The sequence below is a fragment of the Haliotis rubra genome, unplaced genomic scaffold (genome assembly GCF_003918875.1).
Source record: "Haliotis rubra isolate DU_JTF1 unplaced genomic scaffold, ASM391887v1 Scf337, whole genome shotgun sequence".
Classification (NCBI taxonomy): domain Eukaryota; kingdom Metazoa; phylum Mollusca; class Gastropoda; order Lepetellida; family Haliotidae; genus Haliotis; species Haliotis rubra.
Window position 1 is genome coordinate 514139 of NW_025767010.1, and position 21207 is coordinate 535345.

A 21207-nucleotide genomic window follows, 5' to 3' on the forward strand; every position below is an offset into this window, starting at 1 on the left:
TTTAAAATGTCATGGTTTTATAATATACCATAAAATACTTTATTTGACGGTAGTTATTAGTTGATGGTCATAACAAATAAATATGTCCCTCAAAAACTAAAAAAAATTAAACGTCATCCCATAATTCCACACTTTAAGAAAATGGCGTCGCGGCGTGTGCTCCCTGACGATTTAAGAAATGTTGAATTTGAAACAAGTGAAGATGTCGACGTTACGCCTACATTTGATAATATGGGTCTCAGAGAAGAGTTGTTGAGGGGTGTATATGCTTATGGTTAGTTGCCAGAATGGTGTTTATTTTTGTTGATTTATATCGATAAGCGATCTCTCAGCATCACATTTCCATGATCATACGTTTTCCCAACGAACAAAATGAAAGTTATTAACCTGACAGTATTATTTGTTTCCTTTACACATTCAGCAGCTTTGAAACATTGACAATAAACAGTGATCCTATTGTTGTGATTTGGCAGATTTGGCCGACTTCAAATAATGAGTACATTTTACAGAACAGAGAACCCTTTTAATTTTGTCTTGCAGGTTTTGAGAAACCGTCAGCAATTCAACAGAGAGCTGTGAAGCCAATAGTGAAAGGTCGAGATGTTATTGCACAGTAAGTTCTTTTGGTATATATCTGTAGCAGAAGCTATCATACCCGTCTGACCAAGTAAGAGACACATGGGAGCTATATATTGATTTCATGAAATACTACACTATACCATACTCTAAACTTGGAAGTTGAATCTGTTTACTGATGCTATAATATTCTAACAACCTCATTTTCAAATGTCTTACCACGCAACATGTTTCATATGTTTACATCAAAATGTCCAAATCCAGTTATTTCCTCTGAAACCGACACTCACAGCATGGCTGCCCTCTCATTGTCAACAGTGGTTATGTCTTGCAGTTGCAAGTTCCATTATTTAATTGGCGAGCTTGTAACTTAACTGTAATGTGTCAAAAGCCTAATTGACCCAATTTAAGATATTCTTGTACACGAATAATCTGAAATAATGCTGATTGTGGGATTAAACAACAATGAAACTGAGAATTCAGTATTTTAAAAGAAGTTTGAGTCAATAAATATATGCTCTTTTCATTGATACTCCAGCTTCTTAACGTGTTAAATATATCATTTAAGCAAGTTTTTGAATAGTCTGATCACATGATTACTGGTCATTCTAATTACCCTTCTAATATTTTCAGTACCAGTGAAACAAAGGTCACATACTTGTGATTTCAACAATACTTTAATCAGTTTAAGTAAATATCGCAAACAAAAAACATCAACATGATCAAGACTTAGATCAAGTTTCATTGATGTTTATGATCATGCTTAAGGATAATCTAAATGCTAAATTTTGCTGACATATTTTTTTCAGGGCACAGTCTGGAACCGGAAAAACAGCCACATTTTCCATCAGTATTCTCCAGTGCCTGGATACACAGGTGCGGGAGACGCAAGCCCTTATTCTCTCGCCCACCAGAGAGCTTGCTACTCAGATACAGAAGGTGTGTATTGTTGTATTCTGTCACCAAAGGCACAGCATTTGGTGATGTTTGTTGTCAAGTCTAGAATAATCATGCTTCACCGACATATTGATACTGTGCAGTATACTTAGTTCGAAGAGATCATTCTTTTCTTATCGTTTTCAAACTGGTGATGACACTCAAGTTTTGTTTGAAGTAAACTGTTGATTGACATTTTATTTTCTAATACAACAGCAGATATGCAGGAAGTTTCACGCACAATTGTCGCAAATCAAGTATTGTGACTTGTATCATGAACAAATTTTGGCAATACATATTGTGTCGGGGGATAGTTCTATCTTGACATCCTTTCTTTGGCCAATGTTAAATTGAGAATATTGAAAGTCATTCTGAATCATAATTCATATTTAATGAGATGTGACAATTTTCTTTCCATGTATGGATATTACTTGACATCATAACCAATGTTATAGTATTTGTGATCAATATGTAATTAGCAGACCTTTGATTTGATTAGAAAACTGATACTGATAGAGGATCATCATATTACCTGTGAAAAGCATGGGCATGGTTTCAGAAATGTATCATCACATGTCATGTTTGATCAATTGAGTGAGAAGAATTGTCTCCCCTCTGTGAAATGAAATATTCTAAAACAAGTTGATATCTGTTGCAGGTTATCCTTGCCCTTGGAGATTATATGAATGTTCAGTGTCATTCATGTATTGGAGGTACAAATATTGGTGAAGACATCCGTAAGCTGGACTATGGGCAACATGTGGTTTCTGGAACACCAGGCAGAGTCTTTGGTTAGTAATCAATCGTTTGTGAGCCTCAAATTAAGAAAACTCAATACTACTGGCATGTTCAATATATATAAGTGCAGATCTGATCCATTTAGGATATATTCATTAGGCTACTAATGGAGAGCCTTATGGCTTATTTGGTTGGGGTTTTTAAGTGAGAAGTCTACCTAATTATTAAACTTGTAATGAAACTTTCTTAAATGGTAAGGCCTATTATTTGTATTCTCCATGTAGTTGGTGTGGGCAATGAGGATAATACTTTCAGGAATGAAAAATGTCTGTAAATATATACGCTATTCTGAGCCCTTTGCCACTATGCATCAGCATGTAACATATGTTATGTTTGGGATTACACTTAGTAAAGTACAGATTCCAATACTTTGTTGGGTTGAGTCCCATCCAGGATTCAAACTTGCACCCTCAGAGGCATACACCTAATCGCAAGCACACAAAGTCAGACGCTTAACCTGCGCAGCCACTGCGGCTTCCACAAAAATGGAAGTTAATCTGACTTGAACAACTGGTGGTCTAGACCACAGACTTTGTGTCCCCTCTGATAAGTGTAAATTGGCACAGCTCCTAAGGCTGAAAGCTTTGTGTATTCATATGCATCAGCAGTTCTCTAATTTCATAGTCACTGCAGAAACAACCTGTATAATTCACATTAACTTTGAGAAATTCATCAATGGGATATTATTTCTTTAGACATATTGACTGTTTTGCTAAGTTCAATCAGGCAGAGGTTGTATTTCATCATAGCATTCTAAATCAATGTGATTGCAGATTCTTAACTATTTATCATGTTAAGACATCATTTTAAGATGTGGCGACTCCACTCTGATCTATCCTCAGTGCTTATGCAGTGTAAAGTGTGTTTCTGTGAAATGACAAATGATGTCAACTCAATTTAATCAAATGATTGATAACCATTGCATGTATGATGTTAATGCAGTTGAATAATGTATGACAATAGATTGAAATCAAAACCAAGGCTTTCAAAATCAAGCAGATTTGATAACAATATCTTGAAAAAGTTTAACAATTGTAGGTCACACTCATCATGCTCATGGGTTGTATTTGCCTACAGAGGCTGTATAATGTACTTTCACTTGTTCCACTCAGGTGCCATTGCTAGTGGAAAGTGGTTGTAACTTTGTACTGAATGTTTCAGATATGATCAGAAGGAGGAATCTTCGCACAAGATCCATAAAAATGTTGATTCTTGATGAAGCCGATGAAATGCTCAACAAAGGTAAGTGATTTTTTGCCACTTACTCATCGTGAGAAAAATAAATACCTTTATTGTAAGTGTGTTTACTGCAGATGCTAGCATGTAGGCTGCTCAATTTCTTAGGGGTTCGAGTAGCTAGTCGCATTGGATAGATAGGTAACTTTGGCACACCAGAAACCTATGTTTGTCTTTCATAACCTATTTCATCCCAATTGTGTTCGTACATTTGTCAGTACTGAACCAGTGTTCGTTCGTTTCACCAAGGGGCGGTGCGGTAGCCTAGTGGTTAAAGCGTTCACTCATCATGCCGAAGACCCAGGTTTGATTCCCCACATGGGTACAATGTGTGAAGCCCATTTCTGGTGTCCCCTGCCGTGATATTGTTTTATATTGTTAAAAGTGGCGTAAAACCATACTCACTCACTCGTTTCACCAAACGAGTGGCAAACATCTGAGACCTGCTGAGGCTGTAGGCTAGCCAAGTGTTTTAACCATTCACTTGTCACACTGAAGGCATGCAATTGATTCCCCGGACTGGAACAATGTATGACAGTGATTTATAGTGTCCACTGTCAGGATATTGCTGGAATATGGATAAAAGTGGCACAAAACCATACTCACTCACTCTGACACCTGCATCTCTTCACCCTTTCCTCCTACATAAAGCTGACATGCATAACTAGAATACTGAATACCGTTCAAAGAGGTGTTAAACCCAACTCACTCACTCACTCAATATTGCTGGAATATGGATAAAAGTGGCACAAAACCATACTCACTCACTCTGACACCTGCATCTCTTCACCCTTTCCTCCTACATTAAGCTGACATGCATAACTAGAATACTGAATACCGTTCAAAGAGGTGTTAAACCCAACTCACTCACTCATATAAGTTCTAAATATACATCCTTTCCAGTGTGTGCTAATGATGATGTATTGTACACATAGTGGGCAAGGGCAGTGAGGATAACATTTTCAGGAATTAACTGTCTGTAAATATATACGCTATTCTGAGCCCTATGCCAACATGTTTCAATAACAAATCATCTATTTCACTGGACACTTTAGAGATCACCTCTTTTGCTTGTGTTTGGGAACTCTTTTCACATGAACATTAGGATATTAACATCATGTGATCTCACTTTTGTTTAGTTCAGTGATGCAGAGGATGGTTTACATTTAGAATATCAAGTGAATTTCCTTTCTTTATTGTCATATCTCAAAACACTGAAAGAAACAGGTAAACACATTTTTGTAGACCTGTAATTATTTAAAGAGGGCGCCTGCTGTTCACCTGAATCAGTGATTTGAATTTTATCAAATAACAAACTGTTCAGAAGATTTGACCTTTCAACTACAAGATGATTGACTGTATTGTCAATATAGAGTGTGATGACAGGGCTGGAAGTTTGGACCTAAATGGATACTGGCACATTTCCATAACTGATTATAGAATGACTTATTGTCATGACCTTAATATTAGTTTCAGACGTGGACGTTTCAATATGAAGAATATCCCAAATTAGGAAACCGTTTGAAACAGGGTCTTACATTGACTTTGAAGAATGGTCATGGTGACTGACAGTAGATATTTTTAGGAGTCATTTGCTAAGTTTGTGAGTCTTGAAAATATTTTGTCAGAAAAATACTTCCATTTGTAATTCTAAATAAAGTATGGGCTATGAAAACATATTTGGTGATACTGTCTTCTGTTTCCAGTGCATGGGTTTTGTATGTAGTAGAGTTATTTGGATTCAAGGTACACTTGTTTGTAACAAAATATTGTGTCAGCTATGACTTGCTTGAAAATAATTTGGGAGTATGTTACAAAATTGTTGTCAAATACACAGGAATTATGTGTCATGTAAAACCCTGTATAAAAACTAACTTTATCTTGAGGCTAAACAATAAGACATGCTTTTGTATTCCGCATGTTGTCAATGGGCGATGAGGATAATATTTTCAGGAATCAGCAATGTCTGTAAATATATACGCTATTCTGAGCCCTTTGTCAAATGTATTTGTTCTTTTTTATACTCTGAGGCAAAAGTTATGGAGAAGTAGGATTTTTTTAATTGGTAATCTTGTGAATGAATTTTTCTATATGAACCAGAGAAAGAGTGAAGAATGGTGACAATTGTTATGGATATACAACTCCTTTTATTCTGTGAAATGTGACATTTCGGCATAGATTGTGATGTCGTTTTTTTCAAGCAAGTGATCACTTGTTTGACAACAACATTAGAATCTATGTCGAAACGTTGCCCTTCACAGCATAAAAGAAGTTGTATATCCATAAAAATTGTCATCATTCTTCATCAACTCAACTTCTAAAATGCCCATCAAAGAAATCAGAGAAAGAGCATGTAAAAATGTTCTAAGAAATCTACAAAGCTGCTGCTGTTCAAATTGTTCTTATGGCATGTTGAAGGTTGCCATACCTTGAAACATTCTTTCCATGTAATATTTCATTCAGGGCTGTCAATGTTTAACACTGATTCTCTTTGTTATTTGTGTGTTACAGTAACTTTTGCCTTTGGTTCTAGATAACTGCAGAAACAATCTGTATGACTGATATATACTTTCAGAAAATCTATGAGTTGGATCGTGTTATACTTTTCATACTTATTGATGGTTTTATTACATACGGGTAACCGGAAAATATATTTGATGTTTACTTATAGAAGTAATAAGTCAATGATACACTAAGTCAATTATAACAATCTAAAGCAAAAGATGTTCTGAAACTGTTAATCTTCCTGACTATGATGAAGATTTAGGAACAAAGCTGGTTGTCATAATATTTAGGTTTTTCATATTCTCTGCAAGGGCAATGAGGAGACTATATCCAGGAATTACCCATGTCTGTGAATATATACGCTATTCTGAGCCCTGTCACCATTCATTAATAATAATATGGATTAGTTAACCATTTAACTTTCAGATACCAATCACTGGAACATGATAATGATGTTATTTAAACTGGTACAGGGTTTTACCTTGACCTTCAGGACTAAGCGTCAGAGGAACCTCAGTTACTTATTTCAAGGGTTCTTACAGGAAAAATGAGGGCCCTGTATAGTATTGAATGGTGTAAAAACACTGTAATGTACTGTATCATGCTGTGTTGTAAGATTTGATAAGTATGTCACAGTAACAGGACTGAAAAGATCACTAAACTATGTCAGTTAGACTTTGCTTTTGTCACTGAACTATGTTGTAAATAAGAATCACATCGAGTCGATGTAATATCTGCTGATCCTCTTGAAGGTAACCGATGTTGAAACTTGAGGATATTGTCGAAACATTCAACATGTATAAACATCCTGATGGAGGCAAGGGCAATGAGGATAATATTTTCAGGAATTGACAATGTCTGTAAATATATACGCTATTCTGAGCCCTGTCACAATTCACTATTAATAAGTGTATAATAATTGGATTATTTAAGTAGTTAACTTTCAGATACCAATCACTGGAATATGATAATGATGTTATTTTACACTGGTACAGGGTTTTAGCCTGACCTACAGAACCAAGGGTCAGACAAACCTCAGTTACTTATTTCAAGGGTTCTTACAGGAAAAATGAGGGCCCTGTATAGTATTGAATGTGTTATATTGTTTAAACATTCAACATGTATAAACATCCTGATGCAGGCAAGGGCAATGACGATAATATTCTAGAATTGACATGTAAATATATACATTCTCCTGTCACAATTCACTATTAATAAGTGTATAATAATAGGATTATTTAAGTAGTTAACTTTCAGATACCAATCACTGGAATATGATAATGATGTTATTTTACACTGGTACAGGGTTTTAGCCTGACCTACAGAACCAAGGGTCAGACAAACCTCAGTTACTAATTTCAAGGGTTCTTACAAGAAAAATGAGGGCCCTGTATAGTATTGAATGGTTTAATGTACTGTATCATGCTGTATTGTAACATCCTGATGGAGGCAAGGGCAATGAGGATAATATTTTCAGGAATCGACAATGTCTGTAAATATATACGCTATTCTGAGCCCTGTCACAATTCACTATTAATAAGTGTATAATAATATGGATTATTTAAGTAGTTAACTTTCAGATACTAATCACTGGAATATGATAATGATGTTATTTTACACTGGTACAGGGTTTTAGCCTGACCTACAGAACCAAGGGTCAGACAAACCTCAGTTACTAATTTCAAGGGTTCTTACAGGAAAAATGAGGGCCCTGTATAGTATTGAATGGTTTAATGTACTGTATCATGCTGTATTGTAACATCCTGATGGAGGCAAGGGCAATGAGGATAATATTTTCAGGAATTGACAATGTCTGTAAATATATACGCTATTCTGAGCCCTGTCACTATGCAATAATAATATGCTATGAGGGAGGCCAACTTCAGTGATACTACCCAACCCAATTACTGAAACTGGTCATTCTGTCCAACGTTAATGGCATGAAAATGCTCATTCCATCTGAGCCACACTCTGTTGAGCCTGTCAAATTAGTTTTAAGTTAACCTTAATTCATCCGAAAACATAATTCTTGCCAAATAACAATTGTTCCAGTGCTTCTGCTCTGGATCATAGTGGATGCCTATGATTCTGTGAGTCAGTAATCTAAGGAGTCAGGATAAGCATGAAATAAAATTTTACTCTAAAAAACCCCAACACATTACCTAATCAACACTAACCTGGTAAATACATTTCCAGCAAATTTAAGCTTATCTCCTCTTTCTCTTGAGGTACAGTGGAAACCTCTGTCCTTTGTTCCAAAGAACAGTTTAAAAATAACTTGACCGCCTCCCTGGTGTAGTGGTTAGAGCTTCCGCCAGGAGAGCGGAAGGTCGCGGGTTCGATCCCCGACCGCGTCATACCAAAAGACATTAAAATATGGTACTTGTTGGTCCCTGCCTGGCGCTCGGCATTAATGGGTACAACAAGGACTGGTCGGCTCGGAGTCAGTATAATGTGTCTGAGTGGGGTATTCATGCTTCACTGCGGCATGGTATCTCAGTGAGCTAGCACTATAAAACCAGCTTAAGTCTGGGATAGTACAAGCAGCCGGACATACACATACAAACGCATGCACATCGTCACATGAGCGAAATATTCTCAAGCACGACGTTAAACCCAATTTCACCTCACCTCACCTTAAAGGTAACTCACCCCAAAATGGGCCTCCCTGTACAAATATTGTTTTAACATAGATCTTCTGTAAGACAAGTTGCTAATAGTTGACTGAAAACATGCTATTGGTTGTCTGGTCTATCATCAGAAATAAGCTTCAATGTTGCTGAGGACAATGAGGATACCATCCAACAGGAACTCCAAGTGTCTGGAAATATATACGCTATTCTGAGTCCCTTTTATGCAACAATGCTTCACATTTTCTGTAGAACACAAGTATACACATGTTAAATCATTAGACTATGCAAATGTTACGAGAGTCTCTTTACTGTACTTACAAAACAATAGGCACATGGAGTTTTTCTGATGGGATGTACTGTATTCACCTTGACTCTTTACAGGATTCAAGGAGCAAATCTACGATGTGTATCGGTACCTGCCACCAGCAACACAAGTACTTCTCATCTCTGCCACACTTCCTCATGAGATCCTGGAGATGACAAGCAAGTTCATGACAGACCCTATCAGAATCCTAGTCAAACGGTAACATCTCATCCCATCATTTAAGCCTCATGTTCATATGCCAAACTGTGGTTGTAAAATTGTTGCTTATGTGAAGCCTCTTTTAGATGTGAATGAAAGAGATTTGTATTCAGTTTTAAGAATTGTTTTGCTTACAAGGAATCAGTGAGCTCATAGCATCATGCCTTAAAGAAATTAGGGTATATAATGTTCACAGATGACCCATCTCCTGGCATATTATCACCAATATTGTGAAGGGGTGGTGGGTTAGCCTAGTGGTTAAAGCGTTCACTCGTCGCGCCGAAGGCCCATTTGATTCACCACATGAGTACAATGTGTGAAGCCCATTTCTGGTGTCCCCTGCTGTGATATTGCTGGAATTTTGCTAAAAGCGGCATAAAACATACTCACTCAAAAATATTGTTGGTTACATGACGGCAACCAAATGTTATGCCATTATGTTTGAATTATGCTGGTTGCTCTTGTAGTACTATGTGATGCTGTTCACATAGTAATATTTCCCACATGGGTACAATGTGTAAAGCCCATTTCTGGTGTCCCCATCCATGATATTGCTGGAATATTGCTAAAAGCGGCGTAAAACCCAACCCACTACTCACATAGTGACATGTCATTATGTATGAAATCTTTCATATGTGATGTTGTATCTGAATCCAGTGATGAGTTGACCTTGGAAGGCATCAAGCAGTTCTTCGTGGCAGTAGAGAGGGAGGAGTGGAAGTTTGACACGCTCTGTGATCTGTACGACACCCTCACCATAACACAGGCAGTCATCTTCTGTAATACCAAAAGAAAGGTACAAGACTCTTATGAACATGAACTATGCATGCGTATTTAAATTTCAGAAAATAACATCGGGATGGATGTTGTTTTTGTTTTGCAGATATATGATAACTGAAAATTGTAAAACACCTTTAATAGATCATGCAAGAGATGTTTTCGTCAGCATCTTGTCATTCAATGTATTAGAACTATACAGGCGAATGGTTGTACATTCACTGGAGTATCTACATATTCAGTTTAGAACTCACCTGACAAATAGTTATATACTTCATAGCTTCAGTTTATTTTTTTTTGTTATAGTTATATTATAACTGTCTTATTTAAGTGATTTGTGCAGTTTGCAAAACAAAAATAAAATATCACATGAAAAGAATTTTATTTTGACTGTGTTTGGAGTACATTTCGAGAACACTGTACTACCAGCAGTATTGATTCAAAGTTAAGTTACTTCATAGGTTTATGAAATTAATGCAATATTTATAGCATACACATTTTATTTATTTTTCATGTTAAACAATAGAACAGTGGTGTTACATTGTTGTAATGTCACTGACAGCCCCTTGTGAAAGCTTGACGGAATATTTTGTTGTAATGTTGCAGGTGGACTGGCTGACTGAGAAGATGAGGGAGGCCAACTTCACTGTGTCATCCATGCATGGTGACATGCCTCAGAAAGAGAGAGATTCCATTATGAAGGAGTTCAGATCAGGATCCAGGTAGGGCTCCAGTATAGTCACAGCCACACCATAAATCAGCAATAGCTAGTGTTGTGATGTCAAGTAGCATACATGAGGTTTGTTTACAGTATTCATGCCCTGTCATTCAGTGCTTCAGTATGACAAAGCTGTAACCAATACTCTGTCAGTCTATGAATCAGCTGCATGACTTCCAGCAAGACCCCTGTTGTCAGACCTCTCTTAATACACACAATCACATTTTCCTGAAGTATTTCATGTTTCCAATTCAGTGGAAATATTTCTTAGGTCTGTACATGATGGAAATTGTTTGCATGAATGAGAACAAGTTCATAATTGCTGTGATATTTTTGTAATGGTGATAGTGGGTTGGATATGTGCAATCAGATTTATTTTCTTAAGAATGTGTACTTGTTTTTCAGTCGTGTCCTCATCACAACTGATGTTTGGGCCCGAGGTATTGATGTTCAGCAGGTGTCTCTCGTCATCAACTATGATCTGCCAAACAACAGAGAATTGTACATTCACAGGTAACTGGAGACTTTCAGTATCAGAAAATTGTAATGTTTGTCAAATGCATCAAATCCTGCTGTGTATGCAAATCTAGGCCGTAAACATGTTGTCAGCTTCTCTTTAAGACCATGACCTGATTCTGTGAGAAACTACCCAACACTGTGTTGATTCCATCCATGCCCGTTTAGGAGTGCCTTATATACTTAAGTTATCAAATATATTTCACACCTATTGTATAAACATCTCCTTCATTGTAACCACTCCTGTATTTATACATCTCTGGCTTCCATTCACTATCCTTTGTGTACTCACTGGCTTCATCAGCTTACTGCTTAACCAATTATGGCAATTATGTTGTTTCCTTTGTCAATTACAATGTATGTTGTTTCATTGTTATATACAGTATATATATGCAGCTCCTCCACTTCATGTATCACTCTTGCTTGACAACGGTACAAGAATCTGTATCGAAACGTCGCACTCACGAAATAAAGAAGTTGTTATCCATAAAAACTTGTTCCATATTATCAAATATATGTTGCTAAAAGTGGATTTCAGTAGTAGCACAGTGAATGTCAAAGATTTTACTTTGCTTTGAAATATGTTTTCCTTGTCTGCCATTTTACCTGTCAGTCATAAGTATTTTACATCAAGATTATGTTTTGCAGAATTGGACGATCAGGTAGATTTGGAAGGAAAGGTGTGGCCATCAACTTTGTGAAGAATGATGACATCAGAATTCTGAGAGATATTGAGCAGTACTACTCAACTCAAATTGATGAAATGCCCATGAATGGTAAGTTTGTGAAGGATCAGACTGACTGTTTTCTCATGCCCTTGGATGGATACCATGTCAGCATAGGTCGTCAGTGGTTATTCTCTATGAGGCAATGAACATATAAGGTGGCATGCCACCATGGTAAAGATGGAGTATTGCCACCAGAAAAGTTCAGTGGGGTGGTGGAGGTAGCATAGTGGTAACAGTGTACTCTTGTTGTACCAAAGACCAAGGTTCATTCCCAACATGGGCACCATGTGTGAAGATCATTTCTGGTGTCCCTTGCAGTGAAATATCTGGAATGATACTAAAAGTGGTGTACAACCAAACACGCTCACTCATGCTAACATTTGTCTGTACAGCATTTCTTCCAGCCATAACTGAAATGACTATTTGATGGCTGTGAATAAGAACACACATTGTTCTCTCTTTTGAGTGCCTTTCGGATCTCATTTGGAAATGACTGAATCAGCTCAAGCAATATTTATCTTTTCTCTTATATTCCTGGTAACAAATGTGTATTTTGTCTTTTGCAGTTGCTGATCTGATCTAAGAGAGTGGGTGTGGAGAGAAAAACTCTTGTGAAATGACAATTAAAGACACTGTGTTCAGACAAACCCAACCTGTGTGAAAGACATACAACAGTACTTAACTGCAAACTACCAGTTACATTGTCAGTGAATCAACAGTGGGATAATCATCTGAGCACCGAATGAGCAGTTATACTGAACACACACCTCCATTGTACAGCTATTATTGCAGAAAGGACATGCTTTGCTAATGGGATAACTGCAATTTAACAAATAATTTGTTATTCATTAAAACGGTTTGGTGCCATGAAAAGATGAAGCTGTAACTTGTTATCATATCTTATTTAGGTGTAAGTTACGAAATGTTTTAGAATTTTTTATTTTGTAAGGTCTCATGCACTGTAAATACTTGCTTTGTTATTAATAGGTCCTTTTTTTTTTCATACATCATGTCATTAAAAATCCATTTTGTTTTAAATGTGAATAAAAATCAGACTTGTACAGGGTGTTACTTGCTTTGTTTTTTCTATTATGGCTCTGACAGGACATCATGTCGATTATTTACAGACCACTGTTATATAGCTGTAATGTTGCTGAGGGACAGTTCATGAAACTGAAGTATTTGCTGGTGCTATAAAATAGAGCACTTGGGCCAGTTTCTATTGTGCCTATTCCCAAGAACAATGCATGAAGCCTATATCTGGTATCCCATGCTGTGATGTTGTTGGGAAATTAATAAAGGCATCATAAATAAAAACAATCTCTCATTAATGATGCCAACCTCCGTTCTTTTATCTAATTGAGCTGTGCGGATATCAGCTGGTGCCTTAAATATCTGTTTCTAAAATGTGTTGGTTAGGCCTGATTCACAGTATATTCCCTACCGCTGAGCCTTTTCAGCAATGCACAAGCCCTGTTGCTTGTATAGTTTCAGCAATCGTCCAAAACGTTCCTTATGATGCTGGATTAGTGTTTGATGTTCTGGAAGATTCCACCTTACACTGGACTGCAATACAAAACATATCAACGGCAGATGGCAGAACAAGAATATGGCGACAACGTGGCCAGTGTTACTCAGACCAATGTGTTATTGAAAGAGACTCATGGGGAGGTGCAAGCATCATGGTATGGGGTGGAATAGGCCTTAACCAGAGAGTGGGTTCTGTTGTGTTCCAGAACCTTGGTCCAGGGAGAGGAGGCGGCATCACAGCAGTGCACTACATCGACCAAGCTCTCAAACCCCACGTCATACCACATTTTGCAGCATGATAACGCCTGGGCCCATACTGCCAGAGCTACACAGGACTTCTACAGCAGAACGGTGTCAACATTATGCAGTGGCCAGCCCTTAGTCCTGATTTAAACCCAACTGAACATCTTTTGGGTGAAATTCAGAGGAGACTGAATAATGTCATACCAAGGTTGAACACAGCCGATTTATTGCGCAAGGCCTTTCTCAGAGTGTGGTTCCAGGTGCCAATGGCCTTCAATCGATTGGTGCACTCCATGCATAGACGCTGTGCTGTAGTTATTGCCTCTCGTGGTGGTCACACTAGATACTGAAGTCAAGGGTCTGAATGGACTGCAAACGTTCACGTAATGTCTTGAAATTGTGCTGAGTTATTCATTGATGTGTCAAGATATTGTACACAAAAAATGTTTTTGATCCGCTTATGTCCATTTCTGTAATGATTTGATTACAGTGCCTATCTAATTTTGAATTCGTACAGACGGTTTGTTTTTTGCTGCTGAGTATACTACACTGCCATGTAACAGTAGAAAAAATAGTCCAGTGCAATGTATATTGTACAGTTTTCCCAGATATTATTCAGAAAATCTTTGATTCCTAATACTGATAATAGAATTTTAAAATATGTGTTACACTATGTAGGAAGGGTACTTAATATGGGAGGCAACTCTTGTAGGCTTAAGAATGAACCTTACTACATCAAGAGTTATCTCCCCTGGTGTAGCATGCGGCGTCCTTTGTTGACATGGCAGATTTGATAGCAGAAGAGAAAAGAAAGCTGGTTCTGGATGATTTTGAAAGGGGTGTGACTAATGCAAAAGAGTTTGCTGGTAGACATGACATTCCTCTGTCTACAATATACAGAACTTTGAAGCATATTCAGTCAGGAGTTAGGATTGAGCACAAGACAGGGCCAGGGAGGCCAAGGAAGTTCAGTACTACGGATCGCCAGCGACTTTGTCAGATTGAGAGTAGGGGAAAATTGACAAGCGTTGAGAATATCGGAAATGAGATGATTAATAGAGGAAGTCCTCGGGTATGTAATGAAACCTTTAAGACATGAATTACAAAGACTTAACTGGGTGAAAAAGCGCGGAATTCCTTCATCTTTGATGAAAGATGCACAAAAAGAAAGACGTTTAAACTGGTGTAGGGCTCACGAAAATCAAGATTGGGATAGTGTTTTCTTTTCTGATGAAAGTTCTGTCAGGCCTTTTCCGAACTGTGTGAAAAAATTGACTGGCCCAGCTACAGCCCCATTGAGAATGTGTGGGGACTAATGAAGGACAGAATAAACCAAAAAGGACTTAGAAATATTGAGGATATGAAGAAAGAAGTGGTCGAATACTGAGATACGCTGACACGATTTCCTACAAACTTTGATCGGTAGTATACCTAGGCGCATTCATTTGTGTATTTCAGGGCAAGAAGGTCTCACAAAGTACTGAACAGACACTTACACTGTAAGAGAATCATATCTCAACATATTCATTTAGGTAAAACTTCTATAGCTTTTTTACATGTATTAGATATTTGCCGAAACAACTTTCTCAATAATTTCTCAATAAATAACAGTGGTGTATACAAATTCAACATAACAAAATAATGAAGACTTTAAATATTGGGTAGTGTAACGAACAAACACGACCCAGCGGGTGTTTGGGTGTGGTTCTACAGTTAGGTTTTATAGACGGTCATTGCTAAACACAGCCACCATACACAACTTGGCTGTCCCGGAAACTCCCCACGTACGTATAAAATACATGTATCATCCAAACCTGGAAGATATAGCTTGAATGAAATTGTGAAAAAGTATGTTGCAAAGAAATGTGACCCTTTGCATATATTTCTATTGGGTTTGAATGTTGTCGACAGGTGGAATCATATTGTCTAATGTTGGCTTCGCTTACGTTATTCCCTTTCATTTCCTTCAACTAGTGTGTGTTTGACGAGGGCTAGAGCCTGATGTCCCTTCTGCCTGCCTGGCTGTGTCTATGACGAAAGCAAGTTAGATACGTTCTGAAACTACTTGTGACATAAAGGGTATCTGACAGGCAAGAGTGCAGTTATCTGTTTCTTACCAGAAATGGGCTTCACATATTGTACCCATATGGGGAATCGAACCCGGGTCATTGGCGTGACGAGCGAACGCTTTAACCACTAGGCTACCCCCAGCGCCCTTAGTAAATCAAGTATGTATTTTCCGGTTCTAAATTTCTAATCATCTAAGTTTTGAATTTAAATTATTTTGTTCCTGTCAAAATTATTAATGTCCAGAGGCAACAGTAATCGTGACGTGGGAAGAGTGTTCTAAAATGGTCAAAAAAAGGCAGAAAGTTGAAAGAGTTGACATATTTTGGGTAAAATGGTTCAAAAGGTTAAACAACCAGGCGCTTATCATTTCCACTCAGTGCTATCTTATCAAGTGCAGAAGAGAGAAAACACCTTTATTCATCGTTCAGTCTGGTATTTCACTGGGTGACGTTTGCTCGTCGATTCAACACCATTTGACATTTATATCGATCGTCTAGTTATTGACCGTCCTCGTAACGACCCCAAGTCCAATACATTCGAACCACGCACCTCCGATACATGTTCTGGCCAGCAACCGTTACAACCGGTACCATACCTGTCAACAGAGGTCTATCTGCGAGAACAGTTTGACGTCACCGCGTCTAGGACATCCGTGCAAGACGCCCAGTCTGACGGCCAGTTCCTACGCCACGAACATCGACGACGTTCAGTGGAGCGGACAAGAAAGCCAATAAGCCAACATAGAGAATTCACCGTTTTCGCAACAACAGAACGGCCCTACAGTGACGTTTTAACAACATAACGCCAGACCATACATTTGTTGGAGTTGTCTCGAGCAGAATCAGAACAATGTTGATGTGTTACCCTGGCCCGCTAGATGCCCTGATTTATCGCCCATTGAACACGTCTGGGATGAGTTCCAGTTAATACATTACGTACGAACATGATGGTATAGTCAGGCAGGGCACTATGGTATAGTCAGTCAGCCAACATAGAGGCAAGATAAGATGGTATAGTCAGTCAGCTTACAGAGAGGCAGGATATGATGGTATAGTCAGTCAGCTGACAGAGAGGCAGGATAAGATGGTATAGTCAGTCAGCTGACAGAGGCAGGATACGATAGTACAGTCAGCTGACAGAGAGGCAGGATAAGATGGTATAAGCAGTCAGCTGACAGAGAGGGAGGATACGATAGTATAGTCAGTCAGCCAACATAGAGGCAGTCAGTCAGTCAGCAGGATAAGATGGTATAGTCAGTCAGCTGACAGAGAGGGAGGATACGATAGTATAGTCAGTCAGCTGACAGAGAGGCAGGATAAGATGGTATAGTCAGTCAGCTGACAGAGAGGGAGGATAAGATGGTATGATCGGTTAGCCAAGTGACAGACAGGACGCGATGATATAGTCAGTTCAGCCAAGTGGCAGTCAGAACGCGGTGATATAGTCAGTCCGCCAACAGACAGACTAAACTAAGATTAGACTAGACAGTCAGCCAACAGACTAGACTAGACTACAGGTATTAATCCAACACTACTTTAACCGAGAATATGTATTCTAAGATTTTGGCGCCAGCCAGTGATGCTTACCAATTCGGCTTTGGATAATATTATTAATCGGTTAGTGGTGGACGACAAGGGCGTGTTTTAAGTCCTATTTTCTCTGATATGTTTATAACAGAAATTCAGAATTTCATATTGCAGACCCCTGCCTTTAAGGGTATTTTTGTAGGTTGAGATTTTGACTATACAGTAATTGGTTTACTCAGAAAGATACTAGTAAATACATTACATACGTATCGTAAAATTATGCACATTAGAGATAAACATGGATAAAACTGAGGTCTTATTTTTGTAATTGTGTTTGTCTTCGTTCCTATGAGAAGTTGTTCTACAATGGCATATCAGAATGGGAATTTCATTTTTAACATGGTTGCCGGCTGTCTCGGACGAAGTGAACTCATACTTTTGTTAGTACAGCTAGTACGACCCTTTTCTCCTTGGGATATTAACACATTTCCAAATATGCCTGTTGATTTAATGTTCAAGTTGTGTGACAATAGGGTTAAGCATATGTTATTCAATGTGGCAGAGGTTTGGGGATTTCAAAGAAACAAAGGCGATTGAAACTATTCATACAAATTCTCGTAAATATACTGAGGGAAACAAATAAGGGAACACCACTTCATGGCAGTGATCCTTTATTTCCTCTCATTTTTCCTCCCACAGAGCGATTCAAAACTTGTGATGAAGGCTGGAAAACATTAAAGAAACGCTTGAATTTTCCTGTATTCCTTTATTTGTTTCTCTCAGTATATCAACTGGGTGTTGGAAAGCTTGTTTCAAGTAATGGTGTTATGGCAGATTGTGGTGGATCCAGTTGTTGTGTAGATTATTATGTAAATATATTTTAGGAAATTACATGTTGCTGGAAGATTAACTTGGGCTACATTTATTAAATATTTGTTGTGTTCGCTTATGGTCTGGGATTTGTATGTTACAGTCAGGAAGTAGGTAATATTACACACTTTATCTCTTCCTAACAGAATACTGAATTGTGATACGCAGCGTATTCTTGGCAACATCAACCAGTCTTTGTATATAAGGTATTGTAAACTGAATAATCATTAAATGTTGATTACCATGTAATCTCTATTAATCAAATGAGTGTAATAAGATATGTCAATAAAATAACAATAGCCTTTGAGGGCTAACAAAAGGAATTGTAATCACAAGTTGAGGAAAATGAAAGATAATTGTGTCCGTATCATAAATAACATAAAACATCGTTTGATGAAAACTTCCGGCAGGTTAACCGCAGCGCCAACACAACCGACAAGTTGGCGAGCACTGGGAGCCGGGAACCATCTTCCGCAAGAATCATGCTGTCAGAAGTTTCGCTCCGTCGCTGCCTCAGTGTGAAGGGGTCGTTGTCGACACAAGTACTACAGATATGTACCCCAAACAAAGATTATATTCAGAAGCGTACCTGGTACCCAACACGGCGGACGAGTCCATATTCGGCAACCCACACCCGAAACTGCATGTAGTTGTTCCCGTTCAACTCACTGCGAGTGGTATTGAGCTATTCGTTACTGTGTATGGTCATTTCTTATATAACGCAATGAAATGCATCTTATACAACAGTATGATAGTTCCGATCAAGAAAACGGAAAAATGCAGAATTGATTCGTCCTAGGGAAAGCTTCTGTATTCTGATTTTGGCTATGGTACGTTTCTATATACAGACGCATCTGTAGTATCCGTGCCGACAACGACCCTTTTAGCCTCAGTGGACGATAAGACTGAAGTCCTTGTCAGATTTGAAGGAATCTGACAATATATCAGTATGTTTATGTATACTAGTGAATACGAGAGGTATAGCTATAGCATCGTTCTCCTGCTCCGACTGTATTTCTACATGCTACTGACACTTTGCCTTTGTCCGATAGTCCAGATTTGAATCCACTGAAACATGTCTGTGACGTTTTTTGGAAATCGGCTAAAGACAATGGGTCCACAAGTAAAACGCGTAGCAGCTTCATAGGCATGGCATGAAAACAAATTATCAAATATAAATTATAAAACATTAACTTTTAACATCCTTTTTTCTATTTACGTGACTAATGTTTCTGGTAACTAATGATCAGGGGTAAGACTTGTTTAGAGATTCTATTTCATTCTTGTGTGTGGACGCTACAATGCTTGGATGATATTGCGCATGCGTTTTTTATTCCATTATTTCATTACAACGACGAGTTATCACACTTCTGGTTCAGTATCGTAGATATCCATGCTTGTCGTAAGAGGCAGCTAAAGAGATCAGGTTGTCAGACTCGCGGACTTAGATGGTGTATGTCAAAATCAAAATTGATTAGATCGACATTGATGATGTCAATCACTGAATTGTCTGGTATACAGAGTCGTTTATTTACAGACAGCCGTCAGTTAGATGGAATATTGCGTATTCTGGTTCAGCCCCTTATAATTTAGCCGGCTATGTTGGCAACGCCTTATAATTTAGCCGGCTATGTTGGCAAGCGCCTTTAAATATAGCCGGCTATGTTGGCAGCGCCTTATAATTTAGCCGGCTATGTTGGCAACGCCTTATAATTTAGCCGGCTTTAAATTTAGCCGGCTATGTTGGCAGCGCCTTTAAATATAGCCGGCTATGTTGGCAGCGCCTTATAATTTAGCCGGATATGTTGGAATAGTTGGACGGCAACGTTAAAATACCGACCAGCTACAAAAGCTAGACGCTGTACAATCTCATTTTTCATTTATATCAAGGCGTGTAATCTATATGTTGAGTGTATTCTGTTTTACGCCGCTTTTAGCAATATTCCAGCAATATCACGCCGGGGGCTTCACACGCTGTACCCATGTGGGAATCGAAACCGGGCCGTCGGCGTGACGTGCGAAAGCTTTAACTACTAGGCTACCTCACCGCCCCTCTAAATATAGAAGGAATACACCGATGCTGGTTAACTGATCTTACAAATGACTTACAAATATTTTGAAATCAATTGTGGCACATTGATCCAGGGAATTGATGAAATCAGACATTTTCCATGTCTCTATGGTTTAATTCTAACATAAAGTCATGGTAGGAAATAATTCAGTAACAATAAGTTGTTCGCCTGCCCTTCATATTTCAATGTATCCGCGCTCAATTCCATTTAGCTATATATTTTTTATCATAAAAAACAGTTCTTTGAGAACTTTAAAAGTTTACCTGATAAAGTAAACTGCCGAGCTAAAGAAAGTACACCCCGTTTTTTTATGCTTGCTAAACCGAAACAGACAAGAAACTCTTACTCTATTGTGATGTATTTCATACGTGGTTTGACCGTTATTTTTCCGGTTTTATTCCGTTTTCAAATTTTGATAATGTCTGCAATTTTGGTGTCAAATCCAGTTTAGGTGTGTACTTTCTTTCGACCGGTAGTGTATTTATCTGTGTAAGTAGTTTGCACTGAGCACCATATTTAACACAGACAGTAGTGTATGAGTGACGAGTAATATATAAGGCACAATTCATAATAGGATATACTGACGGAAAGAACTTAAGGAACGCACAATGACAAAAGCTCCACTTTTGTGTTCTTCAAAGTCACCGGGTGTTGTATAATCAAGCTTTTGACCCGTGTTTGGGAACTTGATTATGCCCTTAATAAGAAGAAGAGGAACGATTACAGTCAAGCAGTTTACTGACAGTGGTGTTGTGTGTTACAGAATTGGATACAATTGATAAACAGAAATACATGGCACATGGATTGACAATAATATGAATACATGAAATATATACAAACAACTTCGATATGAAATGTCAATATTTGTATTACTTAAAAGGAAGCTAGCTAGCTAGGGGATATAGCTGTAGGTAGAGCTAAGCACACGTTCATGTCTAGAGAGAGCATTA

General features: G+C 38.1%; 1 protein-coding gene and 7 non-coding genes across 8 annotated transcripts; all 8 read left to right on the forward strand.

Annotated features, from left to right (window-relative positions):
* Positions 1–133: 133 nt before the first annotated feature.
* Positions 134–13007, forward strand: LOC124284436 (eukaryotic initiation factor 4A-III). Its single transcript, XM_046720517.1, has 11 exons — positions 134–274; positions 541–613; positions 1386–1515; positions 2171–2303; positions 3472–3552; positions 9066–9207; positions 9865–10003; positions 10591–10706; positions 11108–11215; positions 11867–11994; positions 12513–13007. The coding sequence occupies exons 1-11, from the start codon at positions 142–144 to the stop codon at positions 12527–12529; spliced, it is 1200 nt and encodes a 399-aa protein (XP_046576473.1). The 5' UTR covers positions 134–141; the 3' UTR covers positions 12530–13007.
* Positions 2542–2609, forward strand: LOC124284476. The gene has a single exon (XR_006900561.1). It is a non-coding gene; the product is annotated as a small nucleolar RNA U54 (small nucleolar RNA).
* LOC124284477 lies at positions 4489–4554 on the forward strand. The gene has a single exon (XR_006900562.1). It is a non-coding gene; the product is annotated as a small nucleolar RNA U54 (small nucleolar RNA).
* Positions 5476–5543, forward strand: LOC124284479. The gene has a single exon (XR_006900564.1). It is a non-coding gene; the product is annotated as a small nucleolar RNA U54 (small nucleolar RNA).
* Positions 6362–6429, forward strand: LOC124284478. Its single transcript, XR_006900563.1, has one exon. It is a non-coding gene; the product is annotated as a small nucleolar RNA U54 (small nucleolar RNA).
* LOC124284480 lies at positions 6873–6940 on the forward strand. Its single transcript, XR_006900565.1, has one exon. It is a non-coding gene; the product is annotated as a small nucleolar RNA U54 (small nucleolar RNA).
* LOC124284482 lies at positions 7505–7572 on the forward strand. Its single transcript, XR_006900567.1, has one exon. It is a non-coding gene; the product is annotated as a small nucleolar RNA U54 (small nucleolar RNA).
* Positions 7828–7895, forward strand: LOC124284481. The gene has a single exon (XR_006900566.1). It is a non-coding gene; the product is annotated as a small nucleolar RNA U54 (small nucleolar RNA).
* Positions 13008–21207: the final 8200 nt, after the last annotated feature.